The 17,191-nt window shown below is 58.6% G+C and overlaps 1 protein-coding gene across 2 annotated transcripts in view; it reads left to right on the top strand.

Moving 5' to 3' along the window:
• KIRREL1 (kirre like nephrin family adhesion molecule 1) overlaps window positions 1–17,191 on the top strand; it is a 104,107-nt gene that overhangs the window by 73,825 nt on the left and 13,091 nt on the right. For both annotated transcript variants that reach the window (XM_055139644.1, XM_055139643.1), the window contains exons 2-4: window positions 9,045–9,194; window positions 10,828–10,977; window positions 15,363–15,520. In XM_055139644.1, coding sequence (XP_054995619.1) covers window positions 9,045–9,194; window positions 10,828–10,977; window positions 15,363–15,520 — 458 coding nt within the window. The remainder of the gene's footprint in view (window positions 1–9,044; window positions 9,195–10,827; window positions 10,978–15,362; window positions 15,521–17,191) is intronic.

Below are 17,191 nucleotides of genomic sequence, written 5' to 3'. Positions count from 1 at the left end.
CCAGGCACTCCCTATGGTCCCTCTAGCACCACTAGAATGATCCCTGAGCACAGCTCGGTGTGGCCCAAAAACAGAACCAAAAGAAAAAGAAAAAGGAGGGTCTAGAGAATGAGATTCCTCATGTCTCACCCTTGCCCCGTTGATTTGGGATGTGCCTAGCCCCCCAGTTGTGGGGTCAGCTTGGAAGCCACTGGGGGTTTGAGAATGTGCCCTGTGCTGACCCTCCCTTTCTGCAAAATAACGGTACAGCGGTTGAGGGGCCCCGCTGCACCCCTGCAGGTTCCCGCTCCCCATCCCATTGGCCTCTTCTGCATCACTCCTCGCCCGCTGCTCTCGAGGGCCACACTCTCAGCTATGGGATTTGAGCTCACACTCAAGGCGTGCTCCTTGTGCGGGCGCACACACACTGGGTGTCCAGGTGTCCCCTCCTGCCCGTCTTCACGTGCGCTGCTGGCACCTGTGGGCACCGCATGCTGGAGACACACCTCCGCACCTCGGAGAGGCCCACTGCGGGAGGCTGCTTGCGGGGGGCTGCTGAGTGGCCTCTCGCTGACTTGCAGGACAAGCACTTTGCCACCAAGTCTTCCCATCCTGTCCTCTTTCATACAGGGTTTTTCCTCTTCCTTTCCAGTCTGCCTCCTTTCCCCACACCACACTCCTCCCCTCCTTTGTCTCTATCCTCTTTCTCTTTGGTCTTTGGGCCCTACCCAGTGCTCAGGGACCACTCCTGGCAGGGTTTAGGGGATCCTCTGGGTTGCTGGGGATCAAACCCAGGTCAGCCTAGTGCAAGGTAAGCACTTTCCCTGTGGTACTAGGCTCTGACCCATCTAGTTGGCCTTTTTTCCCCCCTTTTGGGTCACACCTGGCAATGCTCAGGGGTTACTCCTGGTTCTGCACTCAGGAACTCCTGGCAGTGCTTGGGGGACCATATGGGATGCTGGGGATCGAATCCAGGTCGTCCACATGCAAGGCAAACTATCCGAAACTATCCCCGCTGTACTATCCCTTCGGCTCCAGCCTGGTCCTTTCATGGGAAGTGACAAGTCCTTGTGAGTGGACCTGGCCTGGCAGGTCACTCAGTGACCGAGGATTTAGCCTGCAGATTTCCTGCCTTTCCCCATGGTGGGACCTACTGAAAGCTTCATGCACTAAGGCACCTGGGTCTTCTCCTCAGCCCCTATCATTGAGTTCAAACTTGCCCGCCTCCCTCTGCACGCCAGCATGGAGGAAGTGCCAGGATCGCCACAGATGATGCAGCTGCTTCCTCAGTCCGAGAGAAGGCTCACTTGGAGCTTTCCTTTGGCGCCCTGGCAAGGTGTGGCAGACGGCAGGGGCAGTCTGAGAACGCCTTATTCTGCTTGGAGAAGTTGGAGAAGACAAAGACCCAGGGAGGTGCACTGACTTCCCCCAGAATCACACAGCCAGTAGTGGCAGAGCTCGAGCAAGTACCCTCCCCCCTCCCCCGCCTCCTGACTCCTGGCCTACAGTGCTCTGTCCCTCCCTGCCAGCCACGCTGGGCCAGTGCCCTCAGAGTTCTGTCCTGGCCCAATAAATCCAGACATCTCATTTCTGCAAGCTCGCCAGGCCCTGCCGCTCGCCACGGTGGTCTGCCCACTGCAGGGAACGCAAGCCAGATTGCGGCCACTTGTGAAATCCCATCTGGTCCCTGGAAAGAGTCCCCTCTGGCTTTCGCTGCCATGGCCCGCCCTCCAGAGCTGTGTTGACTTCAGGGCAGGTTGGCAGGCAGGTGGTGAGAAAGGAGGCGACAACTCTTCTGTCTAGGGTCAGGGCTGCCCGGAAGGCCCTTGGGGCCTCAGCTGCGCCCCGTGTTGTCTTACTGCAAACTGTGACCCCCCAACACACAGACAGCGCTTTGATATCCTCCAGGCTGGCGGATGAGCACTTGGAACCTTGTCCGGTGAGGGGGCAGTCGAGATGATGCTGTATCTCTTGGCACCACCACAACGGGTCCCCAGCCGCCTTCTCCCTGGAGAGGGTCACATGCTCTCTGGTCCTGCACATTTTCTGACACACGCGCTGGAAGCATGCTCTTTGGGGCCGGAGCACCGGCTCCTGGCCCTGCATGCGCCCTCTCCCCTCGCCGTGCACACAAGAAAATGGGAAGCACAAGCCATGTTCTTCCTGCCTTTGCTGGGCAGCTGGCTTCTGCCCTCCGCTCCTCCCTGTCCTCCCCTGCAGGGCCTCTCTCCCCCTCCCCCCCATGCCTCGCACCAGATCTCCCCTTCTCCCTCCCCCTCTCCCTCTCTGTCTCTCCTCCTCTATCAAAAGTGCAAATCTCTCTCCTTTCCTCTTTGCTGGCCCAGCTCAGAGGATTGCAATCGTCCTTTCTTGGTGAGAGAATGCAACACTGGTATTTTTTCTTCTTCTTTTTTTTTTTCAGAGCAGAGAGGGAATGGCTGGTCTGGAGGGAGGGAGGGAGAGCGGGGAGAGGGGGAGAGTGGCAGGAGGAAGAGTGGAGTGTGGAGAGATTTAGTTCCATCTGAAAGCTGTCGGTGTGAATCAAAGGCTTCCCTTTGAACCAGCAGCCGGCTGGAGTGGATAGCACGGGGCTTCTGTGGCCCGGGGGGTTCATTACTGCTTGTTTGATGAATCAGGGGAGACAGGGCCCGGCCCCACCTCCCCCGCTCCTGCCTCCCGGCTTCCTGGCTGGCCAAGCTGGCAGAGTCCTGGGAGCAGGACCACCAGGGAATGTGGGCCCAGCACCACAGCGCTGGCTGCCCACGGGGTTGCTGTGTGTGAGGCCGCGAGCTTTTCTCGCCTTCCTGCTGTGGACTTGGAGGTCACTTCTGATCTAGGTCCAGAATGCAGTTCCACCTCTTTCCCTCGAAGGGCTTAGCGGGGAGAGGCCTGGAGGGGCCGAAGGGCTTGCATGCGTGGGGACAGGGGAGCTGATTGGCCCCCAGTCTGTGAGAAGGACAGAGCCAGGAAGGCAGGACAGTGCTGTGGGGGGGTCCGTGATCTAAGGAACGCGAGCCACACACATGTGGAAGTTCAGCAGAGCCTTATTTCACACCAAGCACAGAGTCCAGATATGGATCAATCTATCGATCAGGGCTGTCTCCCCAGAGAGCAAGTGTGCCCCTATGTCTCTGTGCCCCTTTTATACCCCCAGCCCCAACTGTCATCGACCCTAACACTGTGGGCGGCCTGTGGGCACACTGGAGCAGGGTCAGCGACGGCTTTGTAGAGGCCAGAGTTTGAGCCCAGAGACCCCAGGGGTGGCATGAGGTGGGGAGCGTCAGCCTCTCTCGCTGGGGGACAGCATTCACAGACTTGGGGGGTGCTGCTCCTGCCAGCTGGGGGGCACGCTTTGCCCCTCTCTCAGGGCCCTTTAAGTGGCGGGGGCATGAGGTGCCCCGGGAGTGGCGCTGCAGACTCAGGCCCTCTGGGCATCTGTGGATCAGGAACCCCCCCTGTGGTTCCACTCCCCCCTGCGGTTCCACTCGCCCTCCACAGAGCATTTTCCACCTCAGCAGTGATTCCAGCCCGGCTCGGAGGGCCCAGCAGTACCACTCAGTGTGTCCCCAACACCCAAAACAAAAGTGGGAAACGATGTCTGGGGTGTTCCCAGTGGGAGGCCGTGCCGAACTCCTGTCAGACCGCCCTGTGGTATGACGGAGCCGAGAACCGTGACTGTGAGCCCCGAAGTCGTCGCTTCATGTCTTTCCCTCAGGTGCCCCGAGGAGCATCACTTACTCCGCTAAGGAGCCAGTGCTGCCCATTGAGCCACCGTGCCACATGTGACGGCCGGCCGGCCTGCCTGGTGGCCGGCGCTCTGCTGGGTTGTGACAGGGAGGAGTCGGCTTTACCTAGGAGTGCTGCAGGGTGGAAGGGGCAGAGAAGGCCACACACTTGGGTGAGCTCTAATCCACGGCAGGCTGTGTGGCACTGCACACCAGGAACCCAGACAGTGTGGGGGCTGGGCCGGGCGCGGGCCGGCAGGAAGGCTGGGGGACGGGGCAGCTGTGGGAAGGCCTGGTCTCCCCAGCACCCACCTCCCCTCACGCTTTCGCTCTCCCCAGTCGCCCTCCGGACTGTGTCCACTGGCTCTGGTCCTCCCTCCTGGCTGCCCATCCCCTTCAGCTAAGCTTCTGCTTGCAAACCTTGGCGGAGCCTCTTGGGAACCTCCCGTGGTGGGGGCGCCCCCTACTGGAAGGATGGGCCGCGGCTCACCAGCCTCACGGCCTCGTATCTGGAGAGAGAACCGCAGAAGAGTCCTGGCCGCCAGGGCATGCCCTCACCCTCCGTGGCACACGTCACCCTTCATGGCAAGGCACTCGCTTCCCTGGCTGTCCTCTGCAGGCCTGGCCACGCATGTGCAGCCCTGCATGCCATCCCCAGTGATTGCCTTCACCATGGTGACTCGGGATCCCTGCTGGTGACTGAACACAGGCAGGATGAGCAAGTGGGATTCATTTAAAAATGCAGGCAAGGGGCTGGAGTGATAGCACAGCGGGTAGGACGTTTGCCTTGCACGCGGCCGACCCGGGTTCGATTCCCAGCATCCCATATGGTCCCCTGAGCACCGCCAGGGGTAATTCCTGAGTGCAGAGCCAGGAGTGACCCTTGTGCATCGCCAGGTGTGACCCAAAAAGCAAAAAAAAAAAAAAATAAAAATAAAAATAAAAAAAAAAATAAAAAAAAAAATAAAAATGCAGGCAAGGACCAGCCGCACTGGCCCTGGGCGCGCCCCCTGAGCGACAGTTGCCAGTGGCCCAGCCTGCTGCATGCTGCACAGGGGTGCTTCTGTTTCCGTGTGTATCTGTGTCAGGCCCTCCCTGTTCCTCTCACCTGCCTCTCTTGGCCTCGTAGCACAACCCTACTGCAAGCTAGACCCCTCCTGTTTGCTTGTTTTGGGTGTGGGGGCCACACTCGGAGGTTCTCGGGGGCTACTCCCAATTCCGTGCCTCCGGGCCCTCTGCAGCCCTACCTTCTAGGCTTTATGTCCTGGAGGGGAGCTGGGAGCATGGGACCGGGCTGCGGGAATTCAGAGGCAGGTGTGAGTAAGTGCGAGAGGGTCTGTGTGTCCATGACATCCAGTGACCAGAGAGAGAGCCCCTGGACTCTCAAAACACACCTGATCCCCACTATTGGTGGCTGCACCCCCGACACGTCTAACTTCCTGCTTGTTTTATTCTTTTTCCTTTTCGGGGCTGGGCAGGGGGAGGTCTCCCCGGAGATGCTGAGCAGGGCCTCTGTGTGCCAGGCTTGCATGTCGTCTGCGGTTGCGTCTCTCTGGCCTCTGCTGTGGAGCTCTCCTGTACCCACCACTCACTTTCCAGGCTTTTCCTCTAACAGTCGCCTCATCTCCTCACACCCAGCCCCATCATTGTCATGTCAGAACCTTCCAGAGTCCCTCCCAGGGAGCCCCCGCACCCCCCGCTGCCACCCCCTGGACTGACTCCCAGTCCTGTTCTCCTCTCACTAAAGGGCACGCAGTACATGTTCGCTTGGGCCAGGCTTCTCGGGAACCCCTGCAACAGGCCTGGCACAGGTCTCAGAGGGCAAGCAGGCATGGGGACTTTGCAGAGGAGGTGACTTTGGCAGTGGTGTGCCCAGGGAAAGACTGGTGGCAAAGGGTGTGCAGGAGTGACAGCTTGCTGTGGGCTGAGTGCAGAGGAGTCACTTGGGGCTCTATCCTCTGCAGGGCCAGGTAGGAGCCCCCGAGCCTCTGGGTGCTATCTCTGCTCCTTCCCTGGTCACAGAGGCTGTGAGCAGGAGACACCTGTGGGCTGCCTGTCCCTGAGTCCCTGAGTTGAGTTCCCCTCCCTCCTCTCTGGGTTCTCTCCAGGGAGAGAGAACCTTGCCCCTTGGGCTCCACACTAAATTGCTTCCACAACTCTAGTACATCTACACAATGGAATACTATGCAGCTGTTAGAAAAGATGAAGTCATAAAATTTGCATATAAGTGGATCAACATGGAGAGTATCATGATAAGTGAAATGAGTCACACAGAGACAGAGAGAGAGACAGACATAGAAGAATTGCACTCATTTGTGGAATATAAAGTAACAGAATGGGAGACTAGCACCCAAGATAGCGGAAACAAGGTCCAGGAGGATTGCTCCATGGCTTGGAAGCTGGCCTCACATGCTGGGGGAAAAGGCAGCTGAGATACAGACGGGACTACCAAGTAAATGATGATTGGAGGGCTAGCTCAGGATGGGAGATGTGTGCTGAAAGTAGACTATGGACCGAACATGATGGCCGCTTAGTACCCGTATTGCGAACCATAACACCCAAAAGGAGAGAGAGATTAAAAGGGAATGTGCCTGCCAGAGTGGGGGGGGGTGAAGGGGGGCGGGAGGGATACTGGGAACATTGGTGGTGGAGAATGGGCACTGGTGGAGGGATGGGCACTCAATCACTGTATGACTGAAACGTAAGCACAAAAGTCTGTAACTATCTCACGGTGATTCATTAAAAAAATTAAAAAATAATAAATTGCTTCCACAGAACCAAGCCCCGAGGGTCTGCTCAGCCCCCAGGAAGGCGGGCATGGCCCTCACTGCCCCATGTTCTGTGCAGGTGTCCGGCCCTTCCCTGCCTGCCTAGAGGGTCATAGCTGTGGCTTGATGGGCACAGGCACGGGCATACGGGCAGCTCACATACCATACCTGTGCCTGCTCAGGGTCCCAGTGGCCCTAGGTGGCGGCTCACTAGCCAGGGAGATGGGGCAAGGAGAGGAGGTGACACGCCCGGATGCTCTGGGTCAAAGGTTTCAACTTCCTGGGCCTGCTGCCTCCTTTTTGGGCCTTCTTTTATTCTCTTATGTGAACAAACAGAAGGCAGCCCCCCACCCCTGTCTTGAGGCTCTAACCCAGGCCTGCAGCTCCCTCTGCAGTGGCAGACCAGAGACACTTCCAAGGTCACCCTTCCCGTGCCTCCGACTCCCAAATTGTCCTGCTGTCCCTCCACGGGGTCAGCTGCTGCCATGCACAATGACCAGAGCCAGCTTCTCACTGTCCTCCGCAGGTTCCGGGGAAGCCTGAGCACCCGGGGCCCTGCTGGCCAGCTGTGACTCTGACGGCTTTTTGGAAGTGAGGCTCACAGGCCACTCTGCTCCTAAGCTCTTTACGTGGACCCCGGTTGGGGGCGGGGGGGTTGAGGGCTGGGGAGGGCGGACACGGGAAGGAGAACCATCAGTGTCAGTGTGGAGAGTTTGCAGCTTGCTAGCTGCTCTAGAGAAATGCGCAAGGGTATGAATAAATTTGAATAATAATGAGGGCAATGCCTGAATTAATAATGCTGCCTGCTCACCTGACCTACCCCCTCCCCCAGGATCTCAGCACCTGCCACCCTAATCCCAGGAAGTTGGGGAGGAGGGTGCAGTTTATCCTTTGCCTGCTTAGAAGACATGGGTGAGGTGGGTTGTGAGGTCACTTGTCAGTTCCAGACAGTGTCGGGAGGGACAACTCTCTCTCAGTGTGGGGAGGGCCTGGCCACTGACCTAAGGGCTGGGTTTGCACAATTATCCGAAACAGGCTGAAATCATATACACACTGACCACTGTCAGGTCCAGCAGGGCCCCTGGTTCTTAACATGGTATGGAGGAGAGCGCCCCCCTCTGACTGAGTAAGGTCTCTGCGTACCACCCTTCTCTCCAGCTGCCTTCTAGCCACTGATGACTGACAACATGGGCACAGCCTCTGGGAGTTTGGGACTGGAGTCTCCTGACGGGTGACACAGAGAGCCAAGAGATCAGTCTAGGAGGGCTTCCTGGAAGTGGGAGGATATTTGGAAAGAAGGGGAGAAGTGGAACTTGAGGAGAAAGAATGGTCAGGAGTAAGAGATAGAATGAAATGAGGGTCTCATCGCTGGTGTCTTGGAGGTCTGGGAACTGTCCACACACAAGAATGAGGGAAGACCTGATAAGTTTGGGGGGGTGGGGTTTAAAACGGGTTGGACTTAGGGATCGGGTCTCTGTAGGGTCTTGAGCTGGGGAGGAAGAGGGAATCCCTGACTTCTAGGGAAAACCAAGTTTGGCTGTGATGGCCTGACCCACTTGGGATTGGCTAGGGAGCCCCTCTCTTTGCTGTCCTCAGAAGCTCCCTTTCCTCTTTCCCAAGGCCTGGCACAGGAAGCTGATGGTCATTGGCTCGTTCACCAGTGCTCAACTAGTGCTCGCAGAGTGGGTGGGTGCAAGCAGTGTGTTGGGGGGGGCGGGGTATGGAACCCACAATCCAATTCCCCGCTCCATTTAGGCTCCACAATTAAAGGCAATTACTCTGCAGTTCTCTAATCAAATGCTCCCGGCCGAGCCGAGCTGCCAGCAGGCAGCCATGTGTAGCTCCCGCAGCCGGAGGGAGAGCGGAGCCGAGTCACATGGCCGGTGCCTCCCGCTGGGTGCACGGGGAGGGCTGTGGGTGGCACGCATGTGTCTGTGTTCACACTCTCATGCCCCCCGGTGCTGGAAACGAGGGGCAAACGAGGTCAGGGCAGGTGCACCCAAAAGGTGGATCAGAGCTGCCGGGCTGTCCCCACACCAGCACGCGTGACCCTGGGTGTGTTCTCTGCCTGCACCTACTGTAGGGAACCATCCTCGGTATCGTGGCTTACAGGAGCTCCCTCAAGTTTGTTTCTGAGGCTCATGTCCCAGGAAGGGCTGTGACATTCCAAGGAGGTGACTGTCACATCACTCCCCCTCATGGCCTGCGGCTGGGGCGAGGTCGCAGCCTCCCGTCCTCACCCTACCCTTGCTCCCCAGGTTCCTTGAGAAGTTACTTGCCTCCCGAACATCTGTGTCTCTCCCTGCATGAGGAAGGGCTGGGGCTCGACCTCACATGAAGCCGCGTGGGCCATGGAGGGAGAAAAGAATCCAGAGCAGCGGGTGGCAACGTCCTGCAGGGGAGCGGAAGGCGGGGTCAGGAGGATCTGGGGTCCTAGGGGGACTTCCCCCAGCACCCCGCCCCTGCAGCTTCTCTCTGGCCGGATGTAGGAAGAGAGCGGGAGTCGGAGGGGCCGTCTTGGTGGCGTCCCCTGCTCTCACCTCCTGACCCGGGGCCACTTTGCTGTTGGCAGGCACCCAGACCCGCTTCAGCCAGGAGCCAGCCGACCAGACCGTGGTGGCGGGGCAGCGGGCCGTGCTCCCCTGTGTGCTGCTCAACTACTCGGGGATTGTGCAGTGGACCAAGGATGGGCTGGCACTGGGCATGGGCCAGGGCCTCAAAGGTGAGTGGGGGCTAGAGCCATAGCACAGTGGGGAGGGCGTTTGCCTTGCACGCGGCTGACGCGAGTTTGATTCCCAACATCCTATATGGTCCCCTGAGCACCGCCAGGAGAAATTCCTGAGTGCAGGTGCCAGGAGCAACCCTTGTGCATTTCCGGGTGTGACCCAAAAAGCAAGGTGAGTGGGGCTTTGGGCCAGCTCAGGCTGCACAGGGCCTCGTTTCTGTGTCCCCTGCCCCCAGCTTCCCCTTCCCTCCTCACTCACCATCTTGCTCAGGCCCCACCTCCTGCCTGTGTACTCCAGCTCCCTCTGCCTGGCCCTGGGACCCTGCACCCCTCCTCGCAGTGGGTGGGCTTCAGGGAGGCCTGAGCCAAGGAGCCTTTCCAGGAGTCTTCACGGGGCACTCTGGAACTGAGGCAAGCATACTGAAGCTGTAAACAAGTAAGACAGGGCCAGCCATGACAGCGAACGCTAATCTGGATTCCAAAGAAAGTGAAAAGACATTTAGAAAGGCCTCGGGGCAGAGTTGAACCCGCGTCAAGTCCTGCCATGGCCTCCTGCCAGCTGGGCGCCCTTAGGGTACCCACTTCCCCCCTCTCTGCATCTCGGTTGGCTCCTGTGGACACAGGGCACAATTGTCGTGGCCAGTCCGCCTCTTGGTGGCTTCAGTGGCCCTGGAACCAAATGATGGAAGTTGCTTTGTGAAAATGCTTTTTCTGCATTGCAATCTAATGATAAACATACAGAAGGTTATGAGGGAGTGTGTATTTTTATTCTTATTGTTGTCCAGAGGTTGGATTATTGGCTGTGGGTTCCCTGTCTCAGTTCAGGGACAGGAAATTTGTGTAGAAAGAGAAAGAAACTGGAGAGAGAGAGAGAGAGGGAGAGAGAGAGAGAGAGAGATCAATAGATATGGAGTAAGAAGGATCGATATCCCCTGGACAGAGGGAGATAATGGGAGGGAGTGGAGGGGTGGAAGGGGGAAGTAAGAGAGTAAGCCAGGTAGGGGGAGAGCGAGTGAAAGAGCAAGGAGCAGGGAAGAAAGGGAGAGAGGGAAAGAGAAAGAGGAAGAAGGAAAAATAGAGAGAGGTAGAGAGGGGGAGGGGGAGAGAGCAGGAGGGAGGTCGATGAAGAGGGCAGTGATGCAGGCCACTGGCTCTTCAGACTCATGGAGCCAGAGCCCCTCGCCCCCACGGGTTACTGGCCTGCCCTGCTGATGAGGCCCACTGAGGCCTGCCTTGAGTCCCCTGGCAGAGGCCGCTGAGCTTTCTGTGCAGAATTTTCTAGCACCCTCTGCTCTCGCCGCCCCCTCTCCTCTCCTCCCTGCAGACTGCCTCCCTCCCTTCCCCCCTATTATTATTAGAGACATTTGTCTGCAAACAGCTTTAAGCTTCCATCTCCATGCCCCGCCTTCCCTGTCTGCCCCTCCCTCCCGCTGAGGGCTCCCACCTCACTCTTGGGGGCTTGTGTCAAGGCAGCGGCTGCCCATGCAACTGCCCCGGGGTGCCAGGACCTGGGAGGAGGCTGAGGGCCATGGGGGGTGGGGGGTGGGGAAACAGGGAGGACCCGTGTCCTGCTTGGGGGAGAGGGGGACAGGCTCCCAGATCAAGGTGTGTCTGCTTTCTCCCTCTGCAGCCTGGCCGAGGTACCGGGTGGTGGGTTCCGCGGACGCCGGGCAGTACAACCTGGAGATCACGGACGCCGAACTCTCCGACGACGCCTCCTACGAGTGCCAGGCCACGGAGGCCGCCCTGCGCTCCCGGAGGGCCAAGCTCACCGTGCTCAGTAATGACGCTCCTCCCCCGCCCTAGGCCACTACACACACACACACACACACACACACACACACACACACACACACACACACACACACACACACGGTCCCGCCCTGGTTCTGCTCTCCCCTACACGGGCGCGCTCAGAGAGCAGAGCTGGCAGCTGGGCAGTGCCATGGCCCCTGTGCGCTCTGTGGGCTCCCTCTTGGCTCTGCGCAAAGTCCGGGCTTTCGTCTGGCTGTGGCCCAGTGCGGAGGGGTGTTGGGCGCTGTCCCCGCCTCGCTCTAACCATTGCCTCTCCCCTCCGTGTCCCCGCACGCCCCCCTTCCTTGCCTCCTCCTCCATGATTTCATCTGGGGGCTCGGGGGAGCCGAACTGGAAGAAACGGGCCCTCGGGCTGAGAGCTGGCCGGCTCCGGGCTGCATCTGGATGGACCCCGCGCCCAGCCCAGCCCAGCCCAGGCCGCCTCAGCTGCCCACAAGCCGGGCACAGCTGGCTCTGGGCGGTGGCGCGTCTGCGTAATGAGGGGTTCTCCAGACCGGGGAGTGAGTGAGGCGGGCCGGGAGGCGCCATGCCTCCCCCGAGCCTCCCCAGACGTCTCTGGCTCGAGTCTTGCTGGTTACCTCAGCTGCGAGCCTTTCCCGGGCCTGTCTCCAGCGGGGCCCCTCCCTGTCTGGCTGGGCATCACTCTCTCCCCTCTCCTCTGCCCCGTCTCTCTCTGACCTGCCCTTCCCGCCTGCGTCCCATCCCGGGGCCCCCACGGGGCCTGGCCCGGGAGGAGAGGAGCTGAGACTAGTGAGCATGGAGTGGATGCTGGAATTCTGGTTGTGTGTGGCGGGGGGGGCGAGGAGGGGGTCACGGTACTGACACTTTGTCGAGGCGTGCGGGAAGGAGAGGCCAGGACTGGGCGCTGTGACCCCAGGACCATCTTGCCGCCTCTAGTCTGAAGAGGCCTGAGGCCGCACGGCAGCCTTCTCCATGGCAGCAAGACCTGATGGCGCCACTTCCTCTCTGCTGCCCCTGCAGAGGCCCCAGCAGGGTCGTGGCCCTGAAGGTCCGCGTGGACATGAGAGTCAGATGGAGGAGGGACGGGGGGAGCCCGCAGCCACCTTCTGGGCTAGAAAGGCCCTGGGGGAGCTGAGCAGGACTCAGAGCTGGTGGGGAACTTCCTGCTCTCCTGGTCAGGACAGACGGGACTAAGGGCAGGACAGACTCTCCCAGTCAGGACAGACGGGACTAGGGGCAGGACGGACGTTGGGGAGCAGAAGCTGGCTGAGCGCCGGGCACGGTCACAGCCAGCCAGGCTTTGTCCTGCATCCCTCAGGTCGTGTGCTGGGTCAGGAGTCGCTTACAAGGTCTCTGTCCTCTTTCCTTCACTGTGGCCTTGCGGGGCCGGTGGGGGGGTGGGGGGAGTCCCGCCTTAAGACTCCCAGCCTAGGGGCCGGAGCGATAGCACAGCAGGTAAGGCATTTGCCTTGCACGCGGCCGACCCGGGTTCGATCCCCGGCATCCCATATGGTCCCCCAAGCACTGCCAGGAGTAATTCCTGAGTGCAAAACCAGGAGTAACCCCTGAGTATCGCTGGGTGTGACCCAAAAAGCAAAAAAAAAAAAAAAAAGAGTCCCAGCCTGGTTCCAGGGCCTGGCCCCCTCCTCCTCTGCTGTGCACAGAGGCAGTGTGGGCGGCCCAGCGAGCCCCTGGGTGTTGCGGGAGCAGTTTCTGTAGAGGCGGCAGGGCTTGGCTTTGCGCTAGATGAGCGTGTATGTGGAGCTGAACCTGCTGAATGGCTGCCAGGTGATGCGGGAGCGTCCCGGGGCGGCGGGGGCGGGGGGACTGTCTTGTTCCCAGGCTTCCTGCTTGCAGAGCATGGGGACCCGCAGAGCCCAGCAAGGCTGGGTGGTTGGGGGAGAGCAGCAGGGCATGGCCTGGAGATAGACAGACGGACAGACAGAATGTGTGTTGAGGCGCTCCTTCCCCTCCCTCCTTCACCTCCAAACTCCCCACGACATGGAGATAGGCAGCGCATCCCTCCCCGCCCCCCCACCCCCGCCCCTGCACAGCCGGGGATCATGGCAGCTGAGGCTCCTAGGGACAGTGGGCAGGGTTGCAGGAGTCTGCTCAGGGCCCCCCATCAATCTCCTTGTCCCTCAGTGCCCCTGCAGCCAGCTTCCTGGCCCAGATGGCCTCTTGCTGCCCCTTCCACCCCAGGACTAGGAGGACGCAGGTGCAGATGTAATCCTTCTCAGCCATGACCTCCAGCGAGGTGCCCCAGGGCTGTCCCAGCCCCTTCCCGTGCCCTTGATCTTGAACTTACTACAGAGAGCTGTGCATCGGGGTAAATGGTATTTACCATGACGGGGCGGAGGTGCCCTGGGAGAGGGGGAGATGCAAGCATTGACTCGGGGCACTTTGGCTGACACAGTAAGTGTTTAGTGGCTGATCGTGTACGGCACATTAGCTTCTGTGGACTTCACAGCCCTGAGCTTACTTTGCCTTTGGGAGAACAGCTCTAAGGAACAGAGGCCGAAATTCTTTGGGAAATTTTACACACCAGGAAAAATGGTGGTCATAAGGCCCTTCTACCTGTTGACCTACAAGTTTCAGTTACAATTCATAAAATTGGTTTACAAACAGCCATGATCATAGATGTGTGCCCTCTAATGGCTGTGCTTGTGCAGACATGCGCGTACACACACACACACACACACACACACACACATCTAGAGCCTGGTATTCCATTGCCCCTGCTACAGAGAGCAGTAGGGAAAGAATTTGGAAGTTCTAGAAGAAGGTGGACTAGTGACAAGTGAGAAATGAATTGTCTTCTCTGAGGCTTGAGGTGGGAGGGACCCAGATGGAAGGGAGACACCCGCGGCAGGGCTTAACAGAGGGGTTTTTGTCTCTTCACCCCATCCCCACATCTGCACACCACCCCGCCCCCAGCATTGAAGCAGGTGGGTGAGTCTTGGTGCCCCGGGCTCAGGAGGTGCTGTGTGTGCTAACCCGGACTCTAGCCCAGACACTTCCCGGTCTCACGCTCGCCCTGTGCCCTCCTGTAAACAGCTCGTGATGTTTCTGTGGCAGAAAGAGACGTGGTGGCTGGAAGGAGCGCCTGAACTCACCTGGGAGGCAGTGCAGGGCCAGGACTTAAAGCCAGCCTGGCTGAGCCGCACGTGCTCCCCGTGCTGCCACTTGGCACGCGCCAGTTGGCAGATTGCTGGGGTGGGCAGCAAGTGGTCGCTCTCCACCAGGTGCACCATCCTGCAGACGTCCATCCCTCGCCTCCCACGCAGCTCTGCCCCTCCCTGTTCTCCTTGGGCCCTGGGCCAACTCTCAGGGGTCCCTGGGAAGCCCCCCCGCTCCGTTTGCTCACAGCAAATACAACCGTCTTCACTTGTGGTGTGATGCACACTGGATAGACTAGGAAGATCGCCATCCAAATCCTTCTGTGTGGTCAGGCTGGGACATAGGGCAGCATGCTTAGCAGGCATGGTACCTAGGTCTGACACACGCCAAGCATGTACTCTAGCCCCTGACACCCCTGACCCCCGACCTTGGGGTAGAGTGGACGCTGGGGCCTGAGTGAGAAGAAGCTTCTGATGTCTCCTCTTTTCAGACCTCTGTTAGATTTGGTTCTTTAAGCATTTTGCAAGAATCTGCTTTGCCGTGTTCTCTGCCCCGGGTACAATGTAAATCCATGTGAGAAACAATCCCTGCCCTTTTATTTGGGCGCCACACCCACTGGTGCTCAGGGATACTCCTGGCAGGGTTGAGGGAATCATATGCGGTGCCAGGGATGGAGCCTGGGTCAGCCTCATGCAAGGCAAGTGCTTGCCCCACTGTCCTATGGCTCCGACCCCAGGGTCCCCTGGAGAGCAGCGTGGGGCAGGGAGGAAGGATGGATAGCCCTAAGTAGCTCAGACCCTGGGTAGCTGCTGCCCAGCTGAATGACCGGCTGAGGACTGCTGGGCTGTGGTGACAGCAGGTTTCTGCTGTGGCGGGGCTGTGTTCAGGGGGTAGCACTGTCACTGAGGCTCTGAGGGAAGGACTCAGCGCCGAATGCCAGAGGAGACTTGGGTGAGGGCGTTGCAGGATTGAGGAGCCCTGAACGTGGTACCCGGAACTTGCCCCCAGCAGCTGGGGGTGCCGGAGCGGGAAGTGGCAGCCTCTTAGCTTCATTCTGGGGGGAACTTCCTGGTAGGGCTGGGTGGGTGAGGGCCAGAGGCCAGGAGCCCCCGGGGGCAGTGACTGGAGCATGGGGTGGAACATTTCTGCCCAGAGGTGGCCATAGAAACCAAGGTGGTGTGTGTGGGGGGCGGAGTTGTGCCTCCAAGGGGCAGGGGCGAGGGCTCTTGACCATACCCTGGGCTGACCTTGCTCTCTTCTCCCCCACAGTCCCCCCAGAGGACACCAAGATTGACGGCGGCCCTGTGATCCTGCTGCAGGCAGGCACCCCGCACAACCTCACGTGCCGAGCCTTCAACGCCAAACCCGCTGCCACCATCATCTGGTTCCGGGATGGGACACAGCAGGAGGGTGCTGTGGCGAGCACGGTGAGACCCCCACCTCTCGCCCACCAGCCAGCCTGACCTCATTCCAAGTCACCTTTTCTCTCTGGACTGGGGTCTTAGTTAAAAAGGTCATTTGGCTTAATCCCCTGACCCCCACTCCCAACCCATTATACAGCTGGGAAAATTGAAGCTCAGAGGTGAAAAGTGAATTACCAGCTTCCTGATGAAGTTGTGTTAAAAGTGACTAACCTTTGTGTTAGTCGCACAAAGGTTAAAGATGGTGGTGATATTTGCTGCACTGATGAGCATCTACAAGGTGCCAGGCGCTCTGAATGCTAAACTCCTGCCAGCCAGTCTCTTTCAATCCTCATGGAAACTTCACCCTGTGGGTGTTATTTCCTCCCGACAAAGAGGAAGCTGATGGTCACTGAGATCCTGCACTTGTCCAAGGTCACAATTGGTATGCAGCAGAGCAGGGTGGTACCCGGATCAGACCCCTCCCTGCATACCCCCCTTCTCTCTCTCTCTGCTATGCCTCACCACTTCCTTCCTTTTGTCCCTGGTTGGCACATCAGAGAAGGTTAGGGAGGTAGAGAGGACAGCTTTACGGGTGAGGAGGGTGTGACAGCAGGTGGCTTGACCAGGTGAAGGCCATGGAACTGTGATTGCTTTGGGATCTCCAGTTCTCGGTCTGCTCTACAGACTGAGGCTTCCCTTACAGGGACCCAGCCCCCTGCTAGGTTCCTGTGTTGCCTGCAGGCCAGCCCCAGGCCAGCCCAGCTTAGATCTGCCCTGCAGGCCGGATGGCTTTGGATAGTTCTGCTTTCTGGCGTTCACCATTTGACAAAGGGGAATGTAGTTTAGTAGTACTTAGCCCTCAGCACCAGGAAATCTGTTATTTCCCACCCCCTAGAGCTATACACATTGAAATATTTTGGCAATCAAACCTACTGGCTTGTCTGTCCCCCTTGCTATGTCCCTTAAAGACAGGGATCCCCAGGTGGCTGTGGGAACTTGTTACTGCCTGGTGGCAGCGGCGCTGGAGTGGCCCCGTGGGGTCACGTATATTGCTGCCAAGCTGTAGACTTTAATTGTTAGCCAATTACGTGGTTCCCCTTAGGCAGTTTGCAGTGCAGGAATCAACTCGGTGGTTCCTATGACCGTATTTGGGGGCCTCAGGCTGGGCCCCACTGAGCCAGCATGAGGCTCTGAAGCCACCAGTCCTTGTGTATCGTCAGAGGTTCTGCTTCAGCAGGGGAGTCATGGCTGGTTTGGCAGAACCTACTGGCCCAGGGCCCTGGTTCAGGCTGGTAGAGACCTGAGGGTCACGAGGGACAGGAAGGACTTTAGAGAAGAGGAGAGACTCCAGAAATTCCAACAATGAGTCCCAGCCTTGGGGAAAAGTCCAACAACAGGAATGAACGCTAACTTAAACTGGGTTTTAATTAGTAATCAGGTATCTGCATTGAATCCTTAGTTATGACACCCATGTGTCCTGTTAACATGAGGGAAAACCGGGGGGGAGGGGGGAGTGGACAGATGGGAAGTCCTGTGTTTCTGTTTAGTGTTTTGGTAAACTCAAAATGTCTATTTAAAAAGATCTCTTAATAAAAATAAAAGCACATTGGGACTGGAGCAATAGCACAGTGGGTAGGGCATTTGCCTTGCATGCAGCTGACCCGGGTTCAATTTCCAGCACCCCATATGGTCCCC

Source organism: Sorex araneus, chromosome 5 (assembly GCF_027595985.1).
Source record: "Sorex araneus isolate mSorAra2 chromosome 5, mSorAra2.pri, whole genome shotgun sequence".
Taxonomy (NCBI): domain Eukaryota; kingdom Metazoa; phylum Chordata; class Mammalia; order Eulipotyphla; family Soricidae; genus Sorex; species Sorex araneus.
This window is presented reverse-complemented; position numbering and strand designations above follow the sequence as displayed.